Source organism: Bos indicus x Bos taurus, chromosome 24 (genome assembly GCF_003369695.1).
Source record: "Bos indicus x Bos taurus breed Angus x Brahman F1 hybrid chromosome 24, Bos_hybrid_MaternalHap_v2.0, whole genome shotgun sequence".
In the NCBI taxonomy this organism is placed as follows: domain Eukaryota; kingdom Metazoa; phylum Chordata; class Mammalia; order Artiodactyla; family Bovidae; genus Bos; species Bos indicus x Bos taurus.
In genome coordinates this window covers 30,088,871-30,113,844 of record NC_040099.1, presented here as the reverse complement: position 1 = coordinate 30,113,844, position 24,974 = coordinate 30,088,871, and the positions used below count along the sequence as shown (strand labels likewise).

General features: G+C 42.8%; 1 protein-coding gene across 7 annotated transcripts in view; it reads right to left on the bottom strand.

Annotated features, from left to right (window-relative positions):
* Positions 1-24,974, bottom strand: part of CHST9 (carbohydrate sulfotransferase 9) — a 279,495-nt gene that overhangs the window by 27,454 nt on the left and 227,067 nt on the right. Inside the window, exon 1 of one of the 7 annotated variants that reach the window (XM_027525932.1) lies at positions 11,458-11,462. The exons of the other annotated variants lie outside the window; for them this stretch is intronic. Within the exon in view, the coding sequence (XP_027381733.1) occupies position 11,458 (1 nt within the window). The 5' untranslated portion in view covers positions 11,459-11,462. Of the gene's footprint in view, positions 1-11,457; positions 11,463-24,974 lie in introns of those variants that run through there. 7 annotated transcript variants of the gene reach the window in all.

Genomic DNA, 24,974 nt, shown 5'->3' with positions numbered 1-24,974 from the left:
GTTTCTAGATAATAATTACCAATTTTCTTCATTTTTAATGGTACTGCCCAATTGGACACTCTTGATATGTTTCGGTATTTAGATGTCTTTTGTCAGATAATATGCAGTGTATAAGAAGAGTGTATAAAGAAGAGTGTTTTTTGGAGGGGGGACTTGCCTTTTGAATTAGATCACCAATGTGGACAAGAAGAGAGGGAAGAACATTCAGGAAGGAGAGAGCATTTTGGGTCCAAAGCAGGGAAAGGAAGCCAGCACGGCCAAAGTGAAATAAGGGGAGGTGGGGTGGTGTGAGATGAAGCTGGACAGACAGGCAAGAAACATTTAGCAAGAAAGCTCATGTAGACCATTTTGGGGAGATTGATGACCTTCCCCAAAGTAGTGGGAAGTCAGTTATGAAGGGAGTGTAGCCCAGGGTGTGAGTAGGCCCACTGGAATGCCTGGGTCAGCTGTGCATTTTCAGAGGACCACTCAGGGCTGGTTGCTACCTGGAGGATAGACCAGAGGTGGTGTCAGGGGCGGCAGCAGCACCAGGAAATCTTAGTTTTATTTCCTTAGGAACAAACTGAAATCTGAAGGAATTCCAGTGAAAAGTAAGAGGCCAAACAATCAGATAATCATAAACTAATCACAATGTCCCCTGGACTCTAGAAAATGGAGTAGATAGTAACCTGACATCTAATTTACAGCTCTGTCATTTATTAGATTTAGGGCCCGTTATGCCTGGAAAATCCCATGGATGGAGGAGCCTGGTAGGCTGCAGTCCATGGGGTCGCTGGGAGTCGGACACGACTGAGCGACTTCACTTCACTTTTCACATTCATGCATTGGAGAAGGAAATGGCAACCCACTCCAGTGTTCTTTCCTCGAGAATCCCAGGGACTGGGGAGCCTGGTGGGCTGCCGTCTATGGGATCGCACAGAGTTGGACCCGACTGAAGCGACTCAGCAGCAGCAGCAGCAGCATTCAATGTTCTGGTCCTGTCTGGTCATGTATACCAAAGAGTTACTAGTGTTTACCCCTCACCAGATTTGGGAGGATTAAATAAGTATGATTTTTGCACACAAAGGATAAGAGAAAGATATTCCAGGGAGTGGGACTGAAAGAATAAAGTCTCAGAGGCAAGGAAAGGGTGTATTTGGGTGAATCATGAGACATTTTGAAAATCTGAAAGTCTGCCCAGCCAAACTGGAGAGACAACAGTAAGTGCAAAAGACCAGAGGTCAAAAGGACCAGATATTCACATGAGACCAAAGTGACTGGAGGGTAGAAAGGGAGAGGAAATGACTCAAGCACAGTACATCTGTTGTGTGCTTTATTTCTAATCTAATGGCTGCTGATCTGACAGGCTCTTTCAAATGTTCAGGTTTTAGTTTAATATTAAGGCCTCATACTAGTCAAATGGGCTTCCCTGGTGGCTCAGAGGTTAAAGCATCCACCTGCAATGCTGGAGACCTGGGTTCGATCCCTGGGTCAGGAAGATCCCCTGGAGATGGAAACGGCAACCCACTCCAGTATTCTTGCCTGGAGAATCCCATGGGTAGAGGAGCCTGGTGGGCTACAGTCCACAGGGTCGCAGGGTTGGACACGACTGAATGACCTCACTTTCTAGTCAAATGGCCATCATTGAAAAAAAAAATCTACAAACAATAAATGCTGGAGAGGGTGTGGAAAAAAGGAACTCTCTTGCACTGTTGTTGGGAATGTAAATTGATTCAGCCAAAATGGGGAACAGTATGGAGGTTCCTTAAAAAACTAAAAATAGAGCTACCCTATGACCCAGTAATCCCATGCCTGGGCATAAACCCTGAGGAAAGCATAACTCAGAAAGACACATGCACTTCAGTGTTCACTGTAGCATTATTTATAGTAGACAGGGCATGGAAGCACCCTAGATGACCATCAACAGACGAATGGGTAAAGAAGTTGTGGTACGTATATACAATGGAATATTACTCAGCCATAAAAAGAAACAAAATTAAGTCATTTGTAGAGATGTGGATGGAGAAGGCAATGGCACCCCACTCCAGTACTCTTGCCCGGAAAATCCCATGGACGGAGGAGCCTGGTGGGCTGCAGTCCATGGGGTCACTAAGAGTCGGACACGACTGAGCGACTTCACTTTCACTTTTCACTTTCATGCATTGGAGAAGGAAATGGCAACCCACTCCAGTGTTCTTGCCTGGAGAATCCCAGGGATGGAGGAGTCTGGTGGGCTGCCGTTTATGGGGTCACACAGAGTCTGACACAACTGAAGTGACTTAGCAGCAGCAGCAGCAGCAGAGATGTGGATGGACCTAGAGACTGTCACACAGAGTGAAGTAAGTCAGAAAAAACAAGTATCATATATTAACACATGTATGTGGGATCTAGAAAAATAGTGCAGATGAACCTAGATCCAGGGCAAGAATGGAGACAGACGTAGAGAATAGATATGTGGACACAGGGGCAAGGGGGAGGGTGGGATGAATTGTGAGGTTAGGTTTGACGTATATACCCTACCATGAATAAAACAGAATGCTAGTGGGAAGCCGCTATATAGCCCAAGGGAGCTCAGCTCAGTGCTCTGTGATGACCTAGATGGGTGGGATTGAGGGGTGGTGGGAGGGAGGCTCAAGAGAGAGGGGATATAGGTATATATAGGGCTGATTAATTTCGTCATAGCAGAAACTAACACAAGACTCTAAAGCAATTATACTCCAATGTAAAAAAAGACCTTAGGGGCTCTTCTCTGGCCGGCCCACCTCTGATGATTCTTGTTTATTTCTTTCCCAGCATTTATCACAACTTGCATTTATTTTGTCATTTGTACGTGTGTTGCTTCTTTGCGCATCTCCTTCTACACTATAAGCATCCTGTGGTCAGGGACCCTGCCTATCTTGGTTTATTTCTTTTTTGTCTTTCTATTTTCTGATTTGAGACTATACTACACAAATTCTGGCAATAACATTTTATTAACAAGACGAGATCTCTTATCAAGAAACCACGTTTAAAAATAGAGCAAGAAAAAGTAATAATGATTTTTATGAGGGGGCTGGTTTTATTACAAGTTGAAGAGCACTAAAAAAAGGTTTAATTTCCTACATTTTACAGCAGTGGTTACTAACATTGAAAGAATGTGGGTCCCTTTAAAATATCATGACAATTGCTTATAATTTTGTTATTTATTAAAATTCTTTTATGTACATGCGTGCTAAGTCGCTTCAGTCGTGTCTGACTCTTTGCGACCCCCATGGACTATAGGCCACCAGGCTCATCTGTCCATGGGATTCTCCAGGCAAGAATACTGCAGTGGGTTGCCATGCCCTTCTCCAGGGGATCTTCTCAATCCAGGAATGGAACCCATGTCTCCTAGGTCTCCTACACTGGCAGGTGAGTTCTTTACCACTAGCCCCACCTGAGAAGCCCCAATGTTTTATGAAGTGTCTATAAATTCAACACCACCTAAAAATGAGTCTGTACCTTTTAAAGAGATCGATTTTCTTCCTGTATTTTATTTCTTTTTTAGATTAATTTTTTGGGGAGTCTAGTTGATCCATCTTATTTACTGCTGTATCGAGGGCCCGGTGCTGGCACACTTGAGGTATTCAATGCAAATTTACAGAATGATTGACAGCGTTTTCAGTCAGGGCTGGTTTGTATCAGTTCTCACATTTTAAAGGCAGCCGTTCCTGGCTCTTGCTCTTTAGTGAAAGGAAAGATTCAGGGGTTAAAACTCATTAGATGAACCGTATGAATGCCTGAAGTTGACTACTAATAAATTCTAGCCCATACCAAACACTTGGTTTTGTGATAGCCACCATTTTTGTCTTAGTTCCCAGTTGATTTCCCAAGGATTTTAAAGTATCCTAGTAATAGTGATATGTCTAATCTTCCTTTCCCCCTCCTTTAAAATATAACATTTATAGTAGCCTTAGGGCTTCCCAGGTGGCTCTAGTGGTAAAGAATCTGCCTGCCAATGCAGAAGCCACAAGAAATGAGGGTTCGATCCCTGGGTCAGGAAGATCCCCTGGAGGAGGGCATGGCTCCCCACTCCAGTATTCTTGCCTGGAGAATACCATGGACAGAGGAGCCTGGTGGGCCGCAGTCCACGGGACCAAAAAGAGTCGGATACACCTGAGTGACTGAGTACGCAGTAGCTTAGTTTTGTATTCCTAACATGAAAGTGAAAGTCACTCAGTCATGTCTGACTCTTTTCGACCCCATGGACTGTAATCCATGGAATTCTCCAGGCTAGAATAGTGGAGTGGGTAGCCATTCCCTTCTCCAGGGGATATTCCCAACCCAGGGATTGAACCCAGGTCTCCTGCATTGCAGGAGGATTCTTTCCCAGCTCAGCTACCAGGGAAGCCATACATGTTCAAGACTGTGGGAACTGAAGTGAAGGACAGAGAGTTAATTCTAGATAACTCATAACACCAGGTTTTATGCTTTTCCTGAAGGCTAACAGTATTTTAACTGTTCCTTTAGTTTGAATTTACCCAAATTTCCACCATTCTCTTTCACTAAGCTGCTATTTACCAAAATAAGGCTTCTCAGCATAGCTACCCAGAAGACTCAGGCTTCTCTTTAATTGCATTGTGGAATCAGGGGCTTTGAGGAGGGTGGCAACCCCAGGGCAGATTTGACCCAAGGCCCCCAATTACAGGCAGGAACCCAAGACACAAACCTGGGCTGTGTGTCTTGGGATGTCAAGACAGACAGGCTGGATGTAAGTTTCCCAAGCAAAATGTCACAATGAGTCCAGGATTCAGGGCTTCTATGCAAATATGGAAGAGGTGGATGATAGCAGGTGACGTACATGGCAGGGAACACATCCGTGTTTCAGAGGGACTTAGTTCCACGTCATGAACAACTCAGGCAACAAGGCAGGAGCCACGCTGGGGACTGAGGGATAAGGCAAGGACTGATTCAGAAGGCAACAGAGTAAGGTTCCAGTTACTAAGGTCAGAAAGTCAGTTGAGGATCATGGGGACTAGAGCCAGACAGACCATTACTTGAGATACAGCTATTTAAATATGAGAAAAATGATCTCCTCCCTTGAGCTGTTAAGACTCTAATAAATTAAAATATATAATTACATTATTATTTTGTGACTGTAGTGGTTATGATTGCAACTCATGATAATTTTTTCTCTTGCTCACAGATAGTCTTAGCCTGGTGGAGATGTAAATGTTCCCTGACCGAGACAAGAAAAAAGGAGGGAATCCCACTTAAGGAAAACTGAAGTCGTTCCCCAGTTTATTCAAATCGTATTTGAGAGAGAGGAATGGAATTCAGGGGATAAATTGTAACTGCATAAGCTTTTGCTAATAAAAGATTAAGAAGTATGTGGTTTAGCATCTTTTAATTATTTTTTTCTAGCATCTTGAATATACAATGTTTGAAATCTCTGGTTGGATCAACATTATTTTGCTCAGAGGTTTGTGGACTTTGCATACTGATTCTTTCCTGTTTCCAAGTACATTTGCTTTTAGGCTATTTTTATTCACTTTAAAGGAATTTTAATAACTTTCTGTTGACAGCATGGACAGCTGGTCTTGAGAATTAAAGAAAATTCACTTGCTGACTGAGGAAGGAAGTGACATCAATGAGCTTCTAAAGTCAGCCCAGAGGGGGAAATTGGCTTGTGAGAGAGTAGCCTTGCATGGCACTGTATTTATCGAGCGATGCCTTGAGATGCAAATTGGTGTATCAATCAAACCTATGGTGCCTACCTCCAACCAACTGAGTGCAAAGAGAAGGAACATTGCCCCGCAACACTGAGGAGGAAAAGGATGAGGGATATGGGAACCCAGGGGCGAAGTGAATTATGGGAACTCACAATCCCCTCTCTGGGCGGATGCTTCACTCACTGTCAAGCCTCAGTTTCTTTGTCTAGAAAATGAGTTTGATGTAAGCTGATGGTTGAAGTCAGTCCATTTCTGTGACAGATGGCTAATGAGACCGTGTACTAATATATACGGTAGAGATATTATCTCACCACTTTGTCCCAAAGAGTGCTATCAATCACTTTTTATCTCTCACTAAGAGCAACCTAGAAAGAGAAATCTTTAAGTGTCATTTGTAGCTACTGGGCTTCCCTTATGGCTCAGCTGGTAAGGAATCTGCCTGCAGTGTGGGAAACCTGGGTTTGATCCCTGGGTGGGGAAGATCCCCTGGAGAAGGGAATGGCTACCCACTCTAGTATTCTGGCCTGGAGAATTCCATGGACTGTATGGTCCACAGGGTGGCAAAGAGTCGGACACGACTGAGCAACTTTCACTTTGTAGCTACTACCTTCGTTCCTTGGTATTTTTAAAATTGGCATTCATTGTGTATTCTACTGCAGAAAAAGGCACCAAATCTGGAAGACACCAAACCTGGACTTTAAAGACTAATGACAACGGTAATAGCAATTATCATTGTCGTCATAATGAATGACTTAATTCTTCACCCTTTTAGAGACCTGCCCTCTGGAGCTGCAGTATCCATTTTTCAAAGGTCACTGCGGTGCAAGTGGAATGTGTGTGTGTGTATGTGAGGTTTGCATCATGTGGGTGTACAGGTACGTGTATATACATACACACACCTGTGCAAAAGACAGGCAGAAAAGTACCTTAATACATTTTATGGTTATGAGCTGAAAAATAAAATCTGCTGATTATTTCTTAGCTCAGTTTATAAAGTGCTTGAGTGCTGGTTCAATAAGAGTTAAATAATATGAGTTTGATTTTGCAATCTAGAGTCAATGGGAATTTTATTCATCCCAAGAGATAGATGCATTCAGGCTGCCTTCTTTTCCTTGTCTATAAACATATTTGGGGTATTAAGCTAAATTTTCAAATTTTACAAGTATAAATAGGTAACTTGAACCATTCAAAAAATATTGGTTAAGTAGAGAAAAGAAAGGATGGGCTTTCAACAGCCATAGTCTTCAGGCTAAAGGATTTTCAGCTTATCCTCAAGCAAACTAATCCTACAGCAATATTTTAATGAGCATCTATTATGGAAATGGTGTTCCAGAAGTATAGAAGAAAAGTAGAGAAAGCAAGATGATCACCCCACAAAATGACAGCATGTAATCATGGAGCTGTAAAGGATTTATCAGTAATTGTATAGGTAGTCAGATCAAAAGGTATTTAAATCTTGATGTAGTAGTAACGGCAATGGATTCACCTTCAGACTTTTCTAGTCTTGGTTTTGCCCCTATCAAGCTGTATAGTGAAAGTGAAAGTCACTCAGTCGTGTCCGACTCCTTGTGAGGCCATGGACTACATAGTCCATGGAATTCTCCAGGCCAGAATACTGGAGTGGGTAGACGTTCCCTTCTCCAGGGGATATTCCCAGCCCAAGAATAGAACCCAGGTCTCCTGCATTGCGGGCGGATTCTTTACCAGCTGAGCCACAAGGGAAGCTGTTGGCATTTAGTAAATAACTTCACTCCTGTAGTTCTTGCTTTTTCTTCAGAACAGTAATCACAATGTTGCAAGTATTGATGGTCTCTAAATTTGTCTCTAGTTACTTAAATTCTTTGACCTTAAAAAGAATGAGGGAGATTGAAAATTTCCATAGAATTGGCACAAACAGAAGACAGCTCAAGAGGGAGGGGATACATGTGTACTTATGGCTGAGTCACATGGTTGAATAGCAGAACCTAACACAACACTGTAAAGCAATTATTTTCCAATTAAAAAAAAGTAAAGGATCATTTATTAAAGTCAAAAAGAAAAAAGAAAAGAGGTCATGTTTGGTGGAGGAACCTGAGGAGGCTTCATAGAGGAGACAGCATTTGATCTGGGTAGTTCTATTAATAAAAATAGATTGGAGGAAAGGTTTTTCACCTGAAAGGAAAATCACAAGCAAAAGCGCAGAACCAGGAAATGTATGGGGTGTGTACAGGGTAGTGAATAGGACTTTTTGACTTTAGTGAAGTCTGTATATTAGCAAGTAGTCAGAAGCAAGGCAAAATGTGTGTGATGGATCAATATTAAGGAGGGTCCTAAAAACTTCAGGAGAAATTTTGACCTTTATTTGGTAGGAGAGCCCTAAAAGATTTTTGAGCCAGAGAATGATCAAAACTGTTTGAAGAAGATGAATCTAACAGTGCTATCACTTGAGGATGGGAGACATTGGTAAGGAGATGGCATGCTAAGTCGTCTCAGTTGTGTCTAACTCTTTGCGACCCTATGGACTGTAGTCCGCCAGGCCCCTTTGTCCATGGGATTCTCCAGGCAGGACTACTAGAGTGGGTTGCCCTGCCCTCCTCCAGAGGATCTTCCCAACCCAGGGATTGAACCCGTGTGTCCTGTGTCTCCTGCACTGCAGGCAGGTTCTTTACTCCTGACCCACTGGGGCATAATGTGGGTGAAAGTGAGATACTCTGTGTGACTAGAATGGACTTCCTTCTGCTGGGGGCTGGGCAGCAGGGCAGTGGAAAGAAAAGAACTAAAGATGATCAAGATCTTGAGCTCGGGTGCTTGGGAGAAAATGCTCTTAATGCAAAGGTGGAAACAAGGAAATAGGGACAGTTTAAAGAAGCAAATTTGGTGAGTAATGGTGGAGGTGGGATGATTAGCTCAGTTTGACCTTTGTTAGGTTTAAAAACACCAGGAAGACATCCTGGAGGAGGCAGTAAGTGAGATCAGGAAAGAGGTCAGTTTCCAGGCCATCTTCCACAGAGAAATGCCAGGGGGAGCTACTAGATGCAAGACTCTTTTTAAAATTTACACAGAGAAATAATGACCAAATTAGAACTTTGGGAAACAGTTGTGATTTATTTATATTTGATTATGCCTCCTTAAGTAATGGAATGCAAATTTGACATCATCTGTGCTGTGCATAAGAGATGCTGTCTCTGAGCTAACCCAAAACTTAGTGTCAGGAACTAGCAAGTTCCAGGTCCAGAGCTTAAGTCCTCACTGGTCCCGGATTTGAGTCAAAGGCTTTGATTCGGACACCAATTCTGATGTGTTTCTCCTTTAATACAACAAACAATGAACTGAATTCTCCACAGATACTGACTGGTAGGGTTTCCCAAGTGGTGCTAGGGGTGAAGAACCCACCTGCCAATGCAGGAGATGTAAGAGAGGTCGGTTCGATACCTGGGTTGGGAAGATCCCTTGGAGGAGGGCATGGAAACCCACTCCTGTATTCTTGCCTGGAGAATCCTATGGGCTGAGGGCTTGATGGGCTATAGTTCATGGAGTTGCAAAGAGTTGGACACGACTGAAGCGACTTGGCATACATGTACATACTGACTGACTAGTTCACAAATTTAACTCAATTCTGACATTACCTCCCTGAAGATAGAGTCAGATTCTGCAGGTTAAGGGCTCAGTCCCAGATGCCTGTATCCACACACCAGTCCCACGACACACACGTGTGAGTGCACATACACACACACCTCACTTCAGATGCCAGCTGCAAGTCTAGCTTGTCCATTGGGCTTCTGACCTGCCAGCTATAGATCAGAGATCCTTACAACCCCTCCCTGAAGTTTGATCAGTTTTGTTAGAGTGGGGCTCATAACTCAAAGAAACAACTTACTAGATCACTAGTTTGTTACAGAAGGATATAACTTGTGCATGCATGTGTGCTCAGTTGCTCAGCTCTGTCCAGCTCTTTTTGACCCCATGAACTGTAGCCTGCCAGGCTCCTCTGTCCATAGGATTTCCCAGGCAAGAGTAGTGGGATAGGTTGTCATTTCCTACTCCAGGGGATCTTCCCGACACAGGGATCGAAACTGCATCTCCTGCACTGACAGATTCCTTACCACTGCGCCACCTGGGAAACCTTGATATAACTCAGGAGCAGCCAATGGGAGAGATGTACAGGGTGAGGTATGTGGAAGGGGCACAGACCCTCTCCGGGGGCACAATTCTCCCTGAACTTCCACTCCTTCTCCAACCAGGAAGTTCTCTGAACCACATCCCTTTGGGCTTTTCTGGGGGTTTCAGCACATAGGCACCATTGATTAAATCACTGGTCATTAGTGATTATACTCAATCTCCAGGTCTTCTCCCCTCCCTGGAGTTCAGATGTGGGACTGAAAGTTCCAACCCTCTCATCACATGGTTGGTTCTCCTGGCAACCGGCCTCCACCCTTAATTCAGTTCAGTCGCTCAGTCGTGTCCGATTCTTTGTGACCCCACGGACTGCAGCACACCAGGCCTCCCTGTCCATCATCAACTCCTGGAGTTTACTCAAACTCATGTCCATTGAGTCGATGATGCCATACAACCACCTCATCCTCTGCTGTCCCCTTCTCTTGCCCTTCAATCTTTCCCAGCAACAGGATCTTTTCAAATGAGTCAGCTCTTCGCATCAGGTGGCCAAAGTACTGGAGTTTCAGCTTCAACATCTGTACTTTCAATGAATATTCAGAACTGATTTCCTTTAGGATTGACTGGTTGGATCTCCTTGCAGTCCAAGGGACTCTTAAGAGTCTTCTCCAACACCACAGTTCAAAAGCATCAATTTTTCAGCACTCAGCTTTCTTTATAGTTCACTCTCACATGCATACGTGACTGCTGGAAAAACCACAGCCTTGACTAGACGGACCTTGGTGGAGGGAGGGGTCCAAAAATCACCTCATTAATATAATAAAAGACATCTTTATCACTCTCATCATTTAGGAAATTCCAAGGGTTTGGGGAGCTCTGTGCCAGAAAGTAGGGACAAAGACCAAATACATCTATTTCTATTATACATCACAACATCGGCAAATTGTAAGTTCTAGGAAAAGAAACTCAGGATTATTCCCTTTTTTATAAACTGAGACTTAATGAAAGTTTAGGATTTTTCTAAGGACACCAAACTTAGTGATGGTCAAGAGTGAGGCTTAGCAGTCAGAATTTCTGGGCTTGATTCTCAATTTCTCTACTTTCTGTCTAGTTGGCCTTGGGGAAAAAACAACCTCTTTGAGTTTTCTCATCTATAAAATAAGGATAACACCTATAGTATATAATCATTTTTTGTAATTCAGCAGGTTAATATAAAGGCCTTAGCACACTACCTGGTATCTGTCATGACTCACATCACAGGAGACTCCAGCTAAGGATAATAAAACCAGATTGTTTAAAGCCAAGATGGAGTAACAAGAATTTTCAAGAGAGCCAAGTATCCTATTCTGGAATAACCAAGGAGTATGGGAGAAAACTAGGGTTAATAAGTATTTTCAGTGTCAAAAAAAGAGATGAAAGAAAAATTTAGTCAAATTTAAATGATTAACAAGTAGTCAAACATCTAAGAGTTTCAGCTTGGCCAATGCAAATGCGTGCAATCCTATTTTCACCTTAAGGCATAATTGCATAGGCAGATATCCAAGTCCTGCCCTTGGCCTCCAGTCCCCAGCCTGCCACACAGAGGCACAGGACAAAGAAGCCTGCAGCCTTGCCCCTGGTGTGGGTGGAGGGGCCAGCCGACACAAGGACTTCCCTGGAGAACTGAGGGGTGGGGGCGTTGGTGCTCCTAGTGAACTGATTCTGGTTCTCCAGCGATACGAGCTTTGAGAAGAAGAATGTGCACAATTTCCTAGGTACCTTTTACCACTTCTTCGAGTGAACTATGATATGGCTCCTGAAAAGACTCTCTCCTTGATTAGACTTGAATCAGGTTCCTCTGACCGTGACCTGTGTCGTCTTCTGCCAGCCTTGCCCAGTCTTAGCAATAATCCTACTGAGTCCCCTGAAACCTTGATCCGTGATCAAGTTCCTCACCTGTAACTTTGAGGTGTAAGTCCTTGGCTGGCCTTTAGCTAGAATCCTGTTCGGTCGGTTTAGCAAGAATCCTCCTACCCTTAAGGTCGCCTCTTAGTAATTTTCCATCCATTGACCCCATACTCTGCTCACTGGCTGTAAGTCCCTACTTGTCTTTTGAGCCCATCCCTCTCTTCTCTTACATACCCTTATTGCAACAGTCCTGAATAGAGTCTTCCTTGCCATCTTAACAAGTGTCGGAAATATTTTTTCCTTCAACACACCTAACATTTTATCATTAAATTCATTTTTTTCCTTTATATCCATCTCGCTTGTCCAAAAATGACTTTTTATTAATTTCTTGTTAAGTTTGCAGATCCCGTGTGCTCGCTAATTCTAATTACTCCTGGTGGTATCTTAAAGCCTTAGTATACAATCAGGGAAACTGTAAATCACACAATCCATCAATGCCAGACCCTGGACTTCACAATGTCATTTACAGTAGGATCTATAATCTTATTAAAAGTAAGGTCTCCTCCTGCTACCTTTGAAAGCGGTAAGAAATATGAGCTTAGGTTTCAAAAGTCAAATATAGATGTTTGAAATGGGGTTCTTTTTTTCTTTCAAATTCAAGCATGATTTTTTGTTTAAATGCTGAATTGGGATAGCTGATTTTTTAAAGGTAATTTTTAGAGTATTAGAGACTACAGACATTATGTGAATTATATGAATTATATGACTACAGACAGTATATATGAATGTTTTCCGATTACCTTTTCTATACATCAACACTTAACCAGTCTAGGCTGGAACTAGTTGAAGGGATTGTCAATAGGCTGTAATAGTTAGTTTATCTCCCAGCTCTTGGTACACAACGCAAACATATCTGAGGAGGGGCGGTTTGGATAGAGCAGATTACAGTTCTGCGGAGAGAAAAAGGGAAGCTGTGCCTTTGTCAGTGGCCCCTCTGTGTGATCAGTGGGTCGTGCCGTGCGGACGGCCTGTGGTTCAGGCAGCAGAGACCACACGTCAACAGGCAGCTCTTGGTGGCTCCACGTGACATCATTATCCCCAGGATCAATCTACTAGACATGATCCTATATCATATCCATAGGAGGGGGTAGACTTGTGATGCTTATGTTTTTATTTCATCTCCTTTACATTTTGGTATTTTTTTTGGCATTTTAGGGAATTTTGTCATGTTTATTTATACATTTCAGAGGTTCTAAGTATATTATCACACTTCCACATGCAGGGTAGGGAACAAGGGAGTAAGGGGGAGTGGGGACGGTAGTAGGCTAGCATAGGGAGGTGTCATAAATTCAATTCTGTGGTGAGAACTTTTTAACACCCAGTTAAAAAGTAGAAATAACAAAGGTGAACACAATCTATGGTTGTATCATAGCCATTTCTTCTTTAATCAGATATTTATTTCACACCATTAAAATCAACTAGGGGGAAATAATTGAATAGTCATTTAAATTATAATTGATTCCCAGCTTCTTGCCTTTTGTAAAAAAGGATTTGGGGGGCTTTAAAGCTCACCATGTTTTTTCACTTAGCAGGGAAATATGTTGCTTATTCTGTTACAATGGTGACAGAATAATTTTCTTTTGCTTTGCAATTTTTCCTTTCTATTTGGAAAATATATGTGTCTGATTGAATTTGGTTGGTCCCATAAAAGTAGTAATTTAAGGAAGTAACTTAAACTCATGAATCCCTAAACCATTTTATACACTAATTGTCATATAATTTTTTATTTTAAAATCTCCCATTCTTTTTTTTTTTTTTCTGGAAAGAACAGACAGCATAATTCAGAGTTTTATGCTAAAAGCAAATCATACTCATTCTTGTAGAATGAGAGTGCAATGCTGAATGCTTGCATCACTATAATTCTTCTTACATTTAAACATGCCCAAGTGGCTTAAGTAAGAATTTAAGGTGCCAATTTCTCTCTCTCACTGTTTTGCCCATTCCATCCTTTTCTGTTAACCAAGTTAGGGTCAATACTATTTTGGTAGTTTGAATCACCAATCACAGTCTTATACAATTAGAAAATTCTTTCTCCTTGACTTGGATTAAATTCACTACTTGTGAACATTTTTTTCTTATGTTAGACAATATTTACATAAAAACATGATGATGATTCTTGGCTCCAAGAGCTGAATCAGGTTGTATTTCTTTTGTAATAGCCCTGACATTGGGAAGGGTCCATTTCATTATTTATCTTTATGGTTTATATTCCAAGAACAAAAAGCATCACAAAGAAATTATAAGCCTGACACTCAGCAGATTTACTGTCATTAGTAACAGTGGCATTATAATCTTGAAACTACTGAAAGTATATTGTAGGAAAAAGACAGTAAGTAAGTATATTCTTAGGAACTCAAGTTTTCAGTGTAATTTTCAGAGAAGGGACAAAGGAAGAGGGATTCTAAATTTGAGTTGAAAATATATGAAGCCATCATTTAGGGAAAGCAAGCATCCTTAGCAGCTTGTTTAACACCCAGGTCTTAATTTCTATGTGCTGTGAAGTGAGTGAGTGAAGTCGCTCAGTTGTGTCCGATTCTGCGACCCCATGGCCTGTAGCCTACCAGGCTCCTTTGTCCATGGGATTCTCCAGGCAATAGTCCTGGAGTGGATTGCCATTTCCTTCTCCAGGGGATCTTCCCGAGCCAGGGCTCGAACCCCGGTCTCCTGCATTGTAGACAGACCCTTTACCGTCTGAGCCATCAGGGACGCCCTATGTGCTAGTCCTCATTAAAAGGAACCAGGGCTCCTTGTAGAAGCTGATTTCAGGGTTGCGGCAGGGAAAAGATAGCTTTTTGCTAGCAATTAGGAGAAGTACTCAAAACAAATGAAAGTGAAAGTGAAAGTGGCTCAGTTGTGTCTGACTTTTTGCGACTGTATAGTCCATGGAACTCTCCAGGCCAGAATACTGCAATGGGTAGTCTTTCCCTTCTCCAGGGGATCGTCCCAACCCAGGGATTGAACCCACGTCTCCCACACTGCAGGCAGATTCTTTACCAGCTAAGCCACAAGGGAAGCTCAAAACAAATGAGGTCGTACCAAAAAGACTCAGGAACTAGCTGAAACAGTGTTTTGCTGTCCACATTAGGAAAAATGCACACCAAAAAGCAGAATGAATAGAACCGACTGTAATAGACTGCATGGGAAAAAATCAATGAGTTCATAGTTGTCCTCCAGCCTAAGGAAAAGGGAGAGAAAGTGAAAAAAGGGAAAGTTTCTTTATTAAATAATGTCATCTAATAAATGTGGAAGAAGTGACAGAATTAAGGAAAGATGTTTAAAATTTCCGTGTCAAGAATATTACTGCCATGAACATATTATTCCATGGATCTTTCAGTAACTGAGAAGGAAAAATGTACTTTTAAAATAGAGAAATCTACTGTCTGTACTTTTAACAAAGTGATCAAACGTGGCATCACTAATAGTGAGAAAAGTGACAACACAGCACGAAATAGAACACTTCCCCACGAGGTATCAATGCCCCAAACCTTCAATCTGGTTTGGGCTAACTGCCAGTTTACTGAGGAAAGGAAAAATGTAAACTATTTTATGAGAAATGCTCAGAATGCAGGCCATCCTAGAGACAATGGACCTGGAATCCTAAACAACTCATACATACTTGGGGTTAAAAAAGAAGGCAATTGAATTTAGTGCTAAGCATGGCACAGAAAAGATCTGAAAACTAATGTTATTGATCAGAGTGTCTTTCTTCTTCTTGTGGCCGCACTGGTCTTAGTTGTGGCACGTGGGCTTAGTTGCTCCACGGCAGGTGGGATTTTAGTTCCCAGACCAGAGATTGAACCTGTGACCTCTGCACTAGAATGGGAATTCTCAGCCACTGGACCACCTGGGAAATCCCAAGGAGAGTTTCTTAAGAATGGTGGGAGCTGAGGCCAAATATCAGTGACTTTGGACGTGAGAAAATGAAAATGGGAAGGATGGGCTCCACAGACAAGAACTTTGAATGAAAATGAAAGTCATAAGATTGAGTCAATGCAGAAATATTAATGGAACCAAAGGACTTGAAAACAGCTTTGACTGAGACCCAGGAACTGGCCGTAAAGAAGAGGTTGGACATATTGGAGACAGTACAGGAAAATTTGAGCAACAGGTCCTGGGTGGGCAAGTGGGCAATACACCCATCCAAGGCACAGACTTGGCCTTGAGCAGGAGGATGAATGCACATCCCCTGATACCGAAGGAAGGGAGTATGCAGGGTGTACACTGAGTCTGCAGGGACAGTGAGAAGCTGAGAGAGTGCATGCCTGTGGCTTCCATTTCCTCTGAAAATCTGGTAAGGCAGTCCGCAAAAAAATGAGAAGAGTGAGGATTTAAAGGTGGCGGGGAAGGGTGAGGATCATCATGAGTAGGAATCGGGACACTGGGACACTGGGTGGTGTACAGACCTTCCTCATGTTGGAGAACATGATTTCCAAGTGACACTCAGCCTCCCTGTGGGATGTTCTCCATCTTTCAAGCAGATGACATGAAAAGAGTGTTCAAGGACTACACGTTTCTGAAGAAGGGGAGATCTGAAGATGAATGTGAAGGCTCAGGCTAGGTTATGAACGAAGGGGGATGAAGAAAGAAAAAAAAAACTGCAGAGAATGGCAGCAAAATGGCAGAGATATCTAAGAGGTCAAAGAACAGTTAGGTGGGCAAGGAGTGCCCTGAGATAATAATCACAAGATGAAATCAGAGATCCTTGTTTCTGATTTTTGAAGCAGAGCAGTTACAAGTCAAGATCAAAGTTGTAGCCATGGGAGCTGATGACTGAAGCTGAGCAGAGATTTAGCTCATGGTAGCAACGAAGTGTCCCCAGAACCACAGAATGTAAGAGTTACATGAGCAGGGCCTTTATTCCAATTTCCACCAGAAGAACTTTGAAAGCACTTTTGTCAGTGAAGGATCCAATTTTGGTTTAGTGCCACTTTAAAAAGTTTGCTTTACTCACCCATGACTGATACAGGCAAAAACCACCAAAATATTGTAAAAGTAATTATCCTCCAATTGAAATCAATAAATCCATTTTTAAAAGTTTGCTTTACTCAAATTTTAATTGTTTTCCTTAATTTATTTTTATCCAAGTAAGACAACTGGGAAAGAGTCAACAGTGAAACATGAATTCCCCTTACAGGGTTTATTCTAAAGAAATCCTCAGGGCAATATATGAAACTGGGTCAGCTTGTGGGCTCCAGGCTGGGCAGGAATGAACTTGAGAACAACTAAGGAGAAACTCAGACAGAACTGGCAAAAGAAGTTCTGGTAAAAGCTTTCAGGGGACTCTTAGATAGCCAGTCAAAAAACGATGAAATGGATATAGTTGCTGCTGCTGCTGTTTAGTCGCTTCAGTTGTGTCCGACTCTGTGCAACCCCAGAGACGGCAGCCCACCAGGCTCCCCTGTCCCCGGGATTCTCCAGGCAAGAACACTGGAGTGGGTTGCCATTTCCTTCTCCAATGCATGAAAGTGAAAAGTGAAAGTGAAGTCGCTCAGTCGTGTCTGACTCTTAGCGACCCCATGGACTGCAGCCTACCAGGCTCTTCCTTCCATGGGATTTTCCAGGCAAGAGTACTGGAGTGGGTTGCCTTTTCCTTCTCCAGGGGATCTTCCCAACCCAGGGATCGAACTCATGCCTGCTGCATTGCAGGAGGATTCTTTACTGCTGAGCCACCAGGGAAGCCCTCCTTTCTAAACAGTTTCTCTTGACCTTCTCTCAACCTGAGTGTGGCCTCTGCTTCCTTTGGGACACTGACTGATACATGGTGGCTTTGGCCTGCGGGCTGCATTCCAGCTGGGCACTCACAGCGCTGAGGACAGGAGCATAGCTTGGGGTTGCCGGCAGATCCTCGGGGCACTGGGATCAAGGCCACGGTGGCAAATACCTGGAGAGGTGTCTGATGGAGTGAGGAGAAAACTGGCAGGTGGCAAGTGATAGATGGTAGTGTGTTTATATCAGGTAGGACAAACTCTGAAGACTTCTAGAAATCATTATTGAGATGGAGTGGAGTCAGAGAAACATAATTGGTTTTACGATGATAAAGCTTTTGGTTTGTCTGTTTGTTTTAAACTCTCATGCTGATGTTTTTAGGGAAAGACCCATCATCACTTAGATGAGAAAAATCAAGGCTTCAAAAAGTTGATTTGCTCATTTATTCATTCAGCAAATACTGAGGGCATAATAAGTACCAGGCAGTGGGCTGAGAACAAAGAGTGAACAAAATGAACTGAAGCCCCTTCCCTGAATGAGCTAGGTGCATTCGAACCCAGGCTTGCTGCTGTTCAGTTGCAAAGTCATGCTCCCACTCTTTGTGACCCCATGGACCGCAGCATGCCAGGCTTCTCTGTCTTTCACCATCTCCCAGAGTTGGCTCAAACTCATGTCCACTGAGTCTGTGATGCCGTCCAACCATTGCATCCTCTCTTGTCTCCTTCTCCTTTTGCCTTTCTCAGCATCAGGGTCTTTTCCAATGAGTTGCCTCTTCACATCAGGTGGCCAAAGTATTGGAGCTTCAGCTTCAGCATCAGTCCTTCCAATGAATATTTAGGGTTGATTTCTTTTAGGATTGACTGGTTTGATCTCTTTGTGGTCCAAGGGACTCAGGCTGTCCGACCTCTAAACACAGTATACTGCTGCTGACTCAGGCTGCCTCCTTTTTAAGTATTTGACAAAGTCTCGCTTTGTTGAAACATTACTTTAAAGACCCCCTCCTCCACCACTTCTTGGGACACCACAGACCACGGAGCCAATTCTGCCTCTTGTCTTCCTTCAGACTCATACTTTTAGTTAAGCCTGGCAGTATCTCCAAGCCCCTAGAACTCTGCAGCTTGGTTAAGTCATTACTGGGACTATCTGTAAAAGCTGACACTCATGCTTACGACTGAGTCATTGGGTCTATTTGTAAGAACACAGAGAATGAAAAGATTTGCTGCCTACAAGCTCCCCCAGCTGTTCAAATGGAAAAACTTCACAGAGCCCTTGGGTTGAGTGGCACAGATTCAAGCTTATATTTTTAAAGAGGATTAAAACAAAAAATTTAGTGAAACAACTCTTTGTCTCGTCATCCAGAAGCACCTATTACAACTTAAGGAATATCCTGTAGCCCTAGAATACAATGACGACAGGCACAGACCCGCGTGTCAGACAGATCTGGGCTCCAGTATCAGTGCTTCTATTTACCAGCTGTGTGACCTCAGATGCTTACCTAGCATCTCTAAACCTTTATTTTTTTCCCTCCAAAACAGGATTATCTGAGTAATATCTCCCTTAGGAGGCTTTCCTGAGGACTGACTGATATAACGCATGGCACATACTTGGCACAGCTCCTGTCACATAGCAATTCCTCAATAAATGTAGCCACTTCTATGAAGTGGGCTTACCCAGTGGCTCAGTGGTAAAGAATCTGCTTGCAGTGCAGGAGCTGAAGGAGATCTGGGTTCGATCCCTGGGTTGGGAAGATCCCTTGGATAAGGGGATGGCAACCCACTCCAGTATTCTTGCCTGGAGAATCCCATGGACAGAGGAGCCTGGAGGGCTACAGTCCATGGGGTTGCAAAGAGTCAGACACGACTGAAGCGACTTAGGAGCATTATTAAGTGCCTTATCTCTTTGACTTGCTACCACATTAGGGAGGGAGTGGGGAAATGGTAACACAATCCAAGTATTTTTTTTTAATTTATTTATTTTCAATTGAAGGATAATTGCTTTACAGTACTGTGTGAAGTTGCTCAGTCGTGTCCAACTCTCTGTGACCCCATGAACTATATATATAGCCCACCAGGCTCCTCCGTCCATGGGATTCTCCAGGCAGGAATACTGGATTGGGGTTGCCATGTCCTTCTCCAGGGGATCTTCCCAACCCAGGGATCGAACCTGGGTCTCCAGTATTGCAGGCAGACACGTTACCCTCTGAGCCACCAAGGAAGCCCAACAGTACTGTGTTGGTTTCTGCCAAACATCAAACATATGTCCCCTCCCTCTTGAACCTCCCTCCCACCTCCTTCCCCATCCCACCCCTCTAGGTTGTTACAGAGCCCTGGTTTGAGTTCCCCGAGTCATACAGCAAATTCCCATTGGCTGTCTATTTTACACATGGTAACGTATGTTTCCGTGTTCCTTTCTCCATACATCCCACCCTCTCCTTCCTCCCCCTGCACTGTGTCCATAAGTCTGTTCTCTAGATCTGTGTCCCACTGCACGCATGGTAAGTTGCTCCAGTCGTGTCTGACTCTTCGTGACACTATGGGCTGTAGCCCGACAGGCTCTGTCCATGGGACTTCCCAGGCAAGAATACTGGAGTATGTTGCTATTCCCTTCTCTAGAGGATCTTCTCCACCCAGGGATCAAACTTGGGCCTCTGGCACCACCTCATTGCAGACAAATTCTTTACCACTGAGCCATCGGGGAAGCCTGTGTCTCCATTGCTGCCCTGCAAATAATTTTATCAGTACCATCGTTCTAGATTCCATATATATGTGTTAGTATATAATACAATCCAAGTATTTGAAGCCAGTGCAGCAAAGTTCTAGTTTTATAAGAGGAAAATTTAAGTAAATTGAGCAAGAAACCATAAACTACATTAACATAAGAGAAATGAGATGTTGATGCAACTAATACAAGTTTGACATTTATTAAAGTTGCAAAGCTTTATAAAAAGTGGAGAGTGAATCTAAGTCCATATCATGTACTTTTATGCCATTGCTCACATTTAATATAGCCATTAAATGTAATAATTTATGGATATACTTAGAGGCAGCTCTTTTCTTATACCCTTCAGTTAACCCCCTAAACATGACATTGTTAGAAACATTGTACATTCCTTCTCAAGCTCCCATCTGGTTACTGGACTGGAGTTTGAGGAAGGACAAGCTCCTTGTGCTTTGGTGTATTTTGATCTGTTTGTGCCAGTCCCAGGCAGGGAGAGGGGAGAAAGAACATTTTCTTCCTCCAGAAACAAATATGCTCCTTTTAGACTTCAAATTTCTTCTTCCCATTTAGTGCACATTACTTATAGGTGTTTTATGTTTCTTGATGCATTTGCTGTAAGCAAGAAAATCAAAGCCAGGAGGAGAGCCATGGAAAATCTGGTGCCCCTTATGGCAGGGCTTTCTGGGTGGTACCAGTGCACGGGGAGGAGGAAACAGGTGTGCCAGGATGCTGGCGCCGCCCCCTCCCTCCATGGGTCCCAGGTTTCTGGGCCCTTTGCGTGCCCCCTCCAGCAGCATGTGTACTGCACACCAGTACCACCATTATCAGACTTCCGTGGTGGCTTAGCGGTAAAGAACCCTCCTGCCACTGCAGGAGACGCAGGTTCAATCCCTGGCTTGGAAAGATCCCCAGGAGAAGGAAATAGCCACCTTCTCAAATATGCTTGCCTGGGAAATCCCATGGACAGAGGAGCTTGGCAGACTACAGTCCATGGGGTTGCAAAGACTCGGACACGACTTAGCGACTAAACAATAACAACCGCCATCGTACCAGGTGTGTGGTGTTGGGCATAGGATGGAAAGCCCTGTCTCGGAAAAGGGGAAGCTTTGAGCAGTGCCCTTTCAGAACAAGGTCAAAGGAATTGTGCGGGTTGATTCAGTAGTTCCCAGTACGGTACAAACAACCGCCACGGGAAAGACGACGCAATGAACAAACGTGCAAGAAGAGTCGTAATAATGGGAGGCCATTTCCTTACTGGTTGACGGGCAAGGCCAGGTCAAGATGGTGGAGCTTTAGTATAGAAAATAAGAGCATACTATGCGAAGTCACCTCAGTCATGTCCGAGTTTGCAACCCCATGGACTGTAGTCCACCAGGCTCGTCTGTCCATGGGATTCTACAGGCAAGGATACTGGAGTGGGTTGCCATTTCCTCCTCCAAAGGAATATTCCTGACGCAGGGATCAAACCTGTGTCTCCTGCATCTTCTGCATTGCAGGTGGATTCTTTACCGCTGGGTCTCCGGGGAAGCCCAGAGAATAAGAGACATACCTCCTTTTCTGTTGTCTCCCTTCATTACCCCCAGTTGACCAAAGTCAACACCTTCTTGGGAAATTTATTAAACAGTGTAAAATGTAATACAAGGGCTCACTCTTGGTTAATAGCACTGGCCAGGCATTTGTTTGGGTTTAGAACTTTTCCCATATGCAGCAACACAGATGAACCTAGAGAGTGTCATGAGTAAAGTAAGTCAAGACAAAGAAGGAGAAATATCGTATGACATCTCTTGTATGTGGAATGTGGAAAGAAGTGATACAGATGACCTTGCTTGCAATACAGAAAGAGACTCACAAACTTAGAAAACATGGTTGCCAGGGAAAGGGATCGTTAGGGAGTTTGGGATGGGTATGTACACACTGCTGTATTCAAAATGGATAACTAACAAGGACCTTACTGTATAGCACAGAGAACTCTGCTCAATGTTAGGTGCCAGCCTGGCTGGGAGGGGGGTTTGGGAGAGAATGGATACGGGGGTACGTAAGGCTGAGTCCCTCTGCTGTTCACCTGAAACTATCACAGCACTGTTAATCGGTTATACCCTAATATAAAACAAAAAGTTTAAAGTTTGAAAGAAAAAAGAATTTTCGGTGTGGCTGGACTATGACCCTCAAGTACTGCTGCCTGGGTGGCGGGTCACAGCCTGTAGAGGCGCTGTGCCACTTGCCATGGGTTCACAAAAATCCTCGTCTGAGGTAGCATGTCCTGGTGCCTAGGGGGTGTTATTTCCACTTGCAAGAGCGGCCTGCTTTGGCGGGAGGGCACCCAACTTATAATTACGTGAAGATTTGTGAGTGGAAACACGAGAGAACTGGCAGCACGTTACCCGCCCACTCCAGTGGCATCCGTGCTTTTTATAGGCTGGCATCCCCAGGCAGAGGGCCACCTGGCTCGCCCTTTCATTTGACCTTGGCCTGCAGCATGTGCTTTGGCACCCACAGACCCGAGTTCAAGTTTGAGCACTGCCATTCATTAGCTGTGCCACCTTGGGCATGTTATTTAACATCTCTAAGCCACGGACTGCAGGTCAGAGGGACGTGGATAATAATAGAACTGATTTCATGATATTGCTGTGAAGAGTAAATGAATAATATGTACCAAGTGCCTGGAAGAGCTTAAAATAGGCTCACTCTTTCTTTAGTCCTATAACGGCAGCAGTGCTATCAGAGATGGCTCTTCTATCAGTATAAGCAGATGCAGATGTTGAATAAGGACCCCTGAATCCCAATGCTGAATTCAGATCCCTGAATAAAGTCAGGGATCAGAAGGCCTCGTGACCTAGTGGCAGGTCTGCCGAAGGACCCAAAAAAGAAACATCTCTTAGTAGAAAAAAATGACATGGAAGGAATAGGCAAAGGACAAAACCCCTATGGAATCCTGATCTATCAGCCAGTGACAAGAGATTGGCAATGAAAACAGAACAGATCAGTAGATGGTCTATCTTTTTCCATATGTCGAACATTATATGGACTGGCAAAAATATATTCTAGTTTATTCAAAATGCCTCTTTTATCCTTCTCAACTAATTGTCTGGTTTCTTTCTAAAGTTTCTGGCATTCCCAACTGATCTTTTAGGGTGGGAAGTGTAAGTTAAAAAAATTGAATATTGTTAATCATTTTGAATAAGGATTTTGTTGCTGAGATGCTTTATAAAATACTGCTGTGACAGCTATTACAAAAAAAAATCAAAGAAAAACTGTAATTGATAGGATACTTTCATTTTTGTTTTTCTAAAGAAATTTCTTTTAAGTCCTTGGAAAAGACCAGGCACAGCAAAAGTGAGTCAAACCTTGAAAAGTCTGTTCTTCTTGTAGGGCACTCTAAAATCAGAAATACACATTCATTTTAAGTTACAAGAATAGTAATCTAGGACTTTGGGGATTTAAGACAACTCATTTCCCTGCTTTAAATTCTTTTGAAATAACAAGGCAAGAATATATTATAAATATTGCATATAGTACTTCTTGATTTGAATCAAATCCTTGATAAAACGGTGACACTGGTTTAGAATCTCCCTCTTTCACCAAATGTGTTCACTCATACACACATGTATGTGGATGCACACATACACCCACATATAGCTGTTCATTACTATTTCCACTGAATTAACCACAAATCTTTCTGTATGTCATCGTTTCCTCAGCTGTCTCATGAGTTTCCTAGTTTCCTTGGTAATGTTGGAAATGATCCTGCCTCAGTATCAACTGGACAAGTGAAGGCCAGCTGGCTATCCTGAGGCATATGAATTATTTTCGTATATTAGGTTCTCCCTGGCTGACTTTAGATGATAAAAGAAGACTTTAATTTTTCCTCTCTGAATAAGATTCCTAGAAGTTATTGCATAAGTTTAAAAGATTCTGGAAATGTAAACAAATCTTTTGATGTTCCAGTTGGCAGATGCCTTGCACTGGTCTAGGATTCACATAATTTTAATCCAGGAATAATCAAGCACATCAAAAGTGAGTCACACCTTGAAAAGCACATTCTTCTTGTGATGCACCCTAAACCAGAAATATGCATTTGTTTTAAGTTGCAAGAACAATAATCTAGCACTTTGGAGACTTAAAACAATTCATTTCTCTGCTTTAAATTCTAGTGAAACAACAAGAATTTGAGGGATAGGTCATAAGGGCAGAGTGACCTAAGTATTGAGGGCTTTATCCTTTCTCTTACAAAATTCTAGAGGTGGTCGTATTCACTGTGAAAAAATTTCCAATATTGAGAAAAAACGAAGTGAAAATTAAAGAGTGTCACCTCATCCTCAGTATTATTCATTCCCCATGGGCAGCCGGGGTTACCAGCTTCCTGTATAGTATTCTGAAAGTTTTTGTTGTATATTCAAGGATTTTTATGCTTGTCTTTTTGCTTTTAAGAAATGGGTCATGCAACATGTGTGGTTAAGCAAATTATATCTTTCTTTTATTTAGCAGTATATTGTAAACATATACTGTCAGTCCACACAAACATACTCCATTTTTAATAACTGCAATTTTAATAATTGCATTGGTGTCTACTAAATAGAAGTCCTGTCACTTTTTGGCAGGAAACTATTGTACATGTCAAGAAATTTCTTAATCGCAAGCAATTTGCCAATGAACTTTCATCTTCATGTGCTCATTTAAGTATATTCTGTAGGTTAAGTTCTTAGAATGAGAACTGCTTGGCCAAAGGGCGTAGATTAAAATTTTTGGCTGCTATTGTCAAGTGACCATAAAAAAGGTTAACAAATTTACATTCCCACGAACAGTGTATGATAATGTGTCTTTCCCATATCCTTAGTCTATAAG